This window comes from Vigna angularis, chromosome 10, assembly GCF_016808095.1.
Source record: "Vigna angularis cultivar LongXiaoDou No.4 chromosome 10, ASM1680809v1, whole genome shotgun sequence".
In the NCBI taxonomy this organism is placed as follows: domain Eukaryota; kingdom Viridiplantae; phylum Streptophyta; class Magnoliopsida; order Fabales; family Fabaceae; genus Vigna; species Vigna angularis.
In genome coordinates this window covers 24,004,820-24,009,400 of record NC_068979.1, presented here as the reverse complement: position 1 = coordinate 24,009,400, position 4,581 = coordinate 24,004,820, and the positions used below count along the sequence as shown (strand labels likewise).

General features: G+C 34.7%; 1 protein-coding gene across 1 annotated transcript; it reads right to left on the bottom strand.

The window, feature by feature from the left end:
• Positions 1 to 3,372: 3,372 nt before the first annotated feature.
• Positions 3,373 to 4,196, bottom strand: LOC108335380 (uncharacterized). Its single transcript, XM_017571393.2, has one exon. It carries the CDS (start codon positions 4,094 to 4,096, stop codon positions 3,527 to 3,529), a length of 570 nt encoding a protein of 189 aa, XP_017426882.1. The 5' UTR covers positions 4,097 to 4,196; the 3' UTR covers positions 3,373 to 3,526.
• Positions 4,197 to 4,581: the final 385 nt, after the last annotated feature.

The following is a 4,581-nucleotide window of genomic DNA, read 5'->3' as shown; positions in this document are numbered from 1 at the left end:
AAGTAATAAAGTGTTAACCTTACAATTATCCAAAAAAACCATAAAATTAAAACTTTACAAAATTCTTCCTAAAGAACAAAACTTTAAACATAACCGATCGGTCCCTTAAAAAAAATCTCCACCTGACCGATCAGTCCTAGTCTAAGCAGCTGGGTTCTCTCCATCCAGCGCCTGCTCCACCGAACACTCGTCATCCTCTGCTCACATCCACCGGATGATCATTGCAAAGGAGAAATGTCGAACGGGAAACATAGCAAGACAGAAAGAAGGGTAAGCTAGTGTAATTTAATAGTCATGTGAACATACAATCCAAACAAACATATTAGATAATCATACACATGTAGAAAAACATATAAACACATATCGATCGACCACTTTAACCGACCGTCCGGACTAGTATGAATATGTAGCTTTGGCCATTCGTGAACTCGTGGGTGTAGTAACTGCAAATCCATCAGCTGCCACACGAGGTTAATCCGTTATCACTCACCGTAGGACCCCCCTCGGCTAGGACCTCCTGCTATTCTCACAACATGACTTACCTATCTCTACTTAAGACTTGGTAATCATTATAATGTCAGGATGAACGTCGTGGATTTCGCTATCCATATTCATACTATACCATCAACTTGATTAACCGATCACTGAGACATTCCTCCTTGGAATTCTCTTTCATACCAGTTGGAACATCATACTTTATTTGAATTTTAATACAATTTCACATACAAGATAGATCAATACAACTCTAATAATCAATCTGAACCAAACAATGAAATCAACATTTTAAGACCGAACATACAACAACACAACCCCTAAGTACGACCAAATGGAAAAGATCAACATAACCTATGAATGAGACTCAACAAAAAATGCTCACAATATGTGGACATGATCGAACGGTCCTTTAACGGGCTAGGCTCGAACAAGAGCCTAAAGTAGTTGAAGGGCCGAACACTAGAACAACCGAACACTTTTAACTTACATAGAACACTAAGAACTTAAACCGAATACTAATATAAGACCGATCACTAAATCATTACCGAACGGTCATTAACAGGTAAGTCCCATAAAAGGCCGAACACAGTTAAGACCGAACACCAGTACAGACCGAACTCTATATCTAAACTGAATACTAGTACTAAACCGAACATTATGAATAAACCGAATACAACTAAAACTGAACGTTAATACATCACCGAGCACTACTTAGACTGAACACTAATACAACACCAAGCACTTCTAAGACTGAACGTGAATACAACACTAACCACTGCTAAGACCAAACACGAATACAAAACCTAACACTTGTACGAAACCTAGCATTACTAAACCGAACGCTAATGTGAAACCGAGCACTACTAAGACCAAATACTAATGTGAAACCGAACAACACTAAGGCCGAACCCAGTAAATGACCGAGTACCTGAACCTGCTTGAGCGGTCAATAGCGAACGCGCGACTTTCTGCATAATTCTGCAGAATGAAGAATACACTAGAATTTACCAAAACTGAACATTTTTCCCAAACCTAAATTCACTCCAAAGTCCGCATAATCCACAACTCAATAACTATAGCATTTAACATTCCACACAAACAATGCCGAACACACGAACATTCAATTTCACACACATGTAAGACCATCAAACAACGTTTTCATATATCATCGACCAAACAATTAAATTAACTAGCTTCCCTTACCTCTTAACCGAACGAAAATCTTCTACCCTTCCAGGATTTGCTCACACTTCCAGAAAATCCTAAGAACTCCTATAGCTCACTGATTAGTGAGAAGAGACCAACCAAAGTACCAAAAATGAAGTTAGAAAGTAGAAGAGAAGGCTGATGAATACATGCAAACAACAAGGCTTACTTGCATGTGTCAGAAATCTCAGAAATTCACCAGAATTAAAGGAACGAAACTTACCAACTCTAACTATTACACCGATTGGTGAATTGCAAGCTCTTGACACACAGATTCTTTAGGTACTGTCTGAATGTTGAACAAATGAATTAAGATTGAAGAACTCTAGAGAGAAGGAGGAGAAAAGAAGAGAGTAGAAGAAATTGGAGAGATAAAGTTGTATTCAGATAATGGGACGAGACTTTTGAAACTTTTCATTTATATACCAATCTTATTTTAATTTAAATTGTTCGATCTCATTCTTTGCTTGCGCTTGTCTACTCCAAACTCTTCTAAACCTCTCGATTCTTACATCGAATTATTCGATGCTTGTTTAATTTATTTTTAGTAAACTAAATTAACTTAACATAGATTAACAAACAATTGTTTTTTTATTTAAATTAAGGTGTTTTTAATTTGACTCCACAATTAACATAAAGTTGATTTTCAATCAATTTATACTCTAGATCAACTTTATAAAAACATTCAATTTGTTCAATTATCTTTTTATATTAATATCAATTGAAAAGTCAAAGTTGATTTTCAATCAATTTATAATGTGGATCAACTTTATAAAAACATTCAATTTGTTCAATTATCTTTTTATATTAATATCAATTAAAAAGTCATGTTTTTCTTTTTAATAATCGTATTTTTGTTGTTTTAGATAAATATAAAATATGAATAGAGATTAAATATAGTGAAAAACAATGAAAAAGATAAAGATGGATTAAAATGGAATCTTTTAACAAAAATTAAAAATATAAAATCAGCGTAACCCAAATTAACAATTATTACTAGATTTGCAATTATCATGGGTTTTGTCAGAATGTTTGACTTATAAATACAATATTTCATCCCATTTTTGTACACGAATAACATATTTATTTTGCATAGTTTACAATAATTACCTAAAAGTTATCTATGTCGTCTTGATGATGTCTAATAATCTCATGTTTTACCACAGTTTCCATATACTAACTCCATTTTTTCATCTCAACTTTGAATATAACTACTATTTTATCTTGTTGTCTTATTTTATTATTTTCATGTGTTAAGAAACTTGACTCATTCATTATGATGACTTTTATATCATCGATTAGAATGACTAAGGGACTACAATGACTAAGCGACAAAGATTTATAATTATGTAACTATTTAAGATGTTTATAATTAAAATATAAAAATCATTGTATCGTTTTACAGAAAGTAAAATACCGTTTTATATTAATTATAAAACATTACAGTTTCTAATACTTAACAAAAAATAATTAAATTTACGATAAATTGAAAATTTAATTAATTAATTGAAACTCCATCGAATCTTGGTAAATGAGAAAGATGAGGAGAAATTAATTAATGAAAGAAAAAGTCTAATGTCCCTTTTTTTTTATTAATGTGAGTATCTAATTAATTTTTCTAGTGCTGAAGTACAGATTGACCTGCAAAAGTGGGCACTGCCTAACTGTAGATGATAAGCAATGACAGCAGCATAGAGTTCTCGTGATCTTTACAGAAGAGTAAAAGTAAATAATTTGTTTTAAAAAAAGAAAAAAATATCCTCCATCTCTGATCCTACTATGTTACCATTTTGTAGTTTTGGATAACTGAACTAGACAACATTTTTCAATGTCCCCCTAAGAAAAGTTCAGATTGCAAGAAAGCATAGTAGTTAGCTCTCTCATCTTCAAGCTCCCACATCTTGTCACACAAAGATGAAAACCCATGATCACTGTTAAACCCATCTTCTCCAACAAACTGAAAGAGCCCATCTCCGCTACTTGGGATCCCAAGCTCATCATCTGAGGCTTGGAGGAGGTGTCTCATCACCCTCTCCTTCTCACTCTCCTCTTCTTCCTTTTCCTTGACAACAACTTCTGATGTTGCTGCTGCCTCATTCTCTAACCCATCCATTGTTGTGAGGTTGTCTAGGTCAATTGGTTGAGTTGGGCAGCCCAAAAGGGCATCTTGGAAATCATCATTGTTGGAGGAGATTTCTTGTTGCAGGGATGTGATGAGAGGGGAGAGATCTTGTGTGGAGTCTTCTTCCTCTGATTCAAGAAGAGAGAGGATGTGGGTGTATGGCTTTTGCCTCTTTGAGGAGTGGTCTTGTTCAAAGTTCAAGTCTTTTTGTTCCACTTTCCTTTTTTCTTCTTCTTCTTCTCTGGGCCTCTTTGGCACCAAAGTTTCCTCCATGAAGTGAGTGAGAGTGTGTAAGAAGAAGAAGAAGGGAAATAGGTCAAGGATGAAGAGAGAGGTGTGGGGGATGGAAGATTATATAGGAAGGGAAAAGAAAGAGAGATGGTCAAAATGTGGGAAAAAGAAGAAAGAAGGGGATTCACGGAATATTTTAATTTGTGGAACATTGTAAAGTCAGTTTGTTATTGTTGGACTAGATGCCTAGAACATTTCAAAACTGAAAAAAGAGGAATAATAATTAATTAAGTAATTAAATAATTAATTAAAGGGAGAAAATTAAATAAAGGGTATTTTTGGACATGGATTTGTTTGGAGTGTCGTGTAGCCTCTTTTATAGGTTAGCGGTGCTTTGATTTTTGACCGTTGGATTGGATGAGAATAGGGATTCGTGCGAGCGCGGGCACTGACGGTGATGAATGGCAATGGGGAAAGCGTGGCGCTTTGCCTTTGCATGGTATCAAAAGGCCCAAAGATAGTGACAA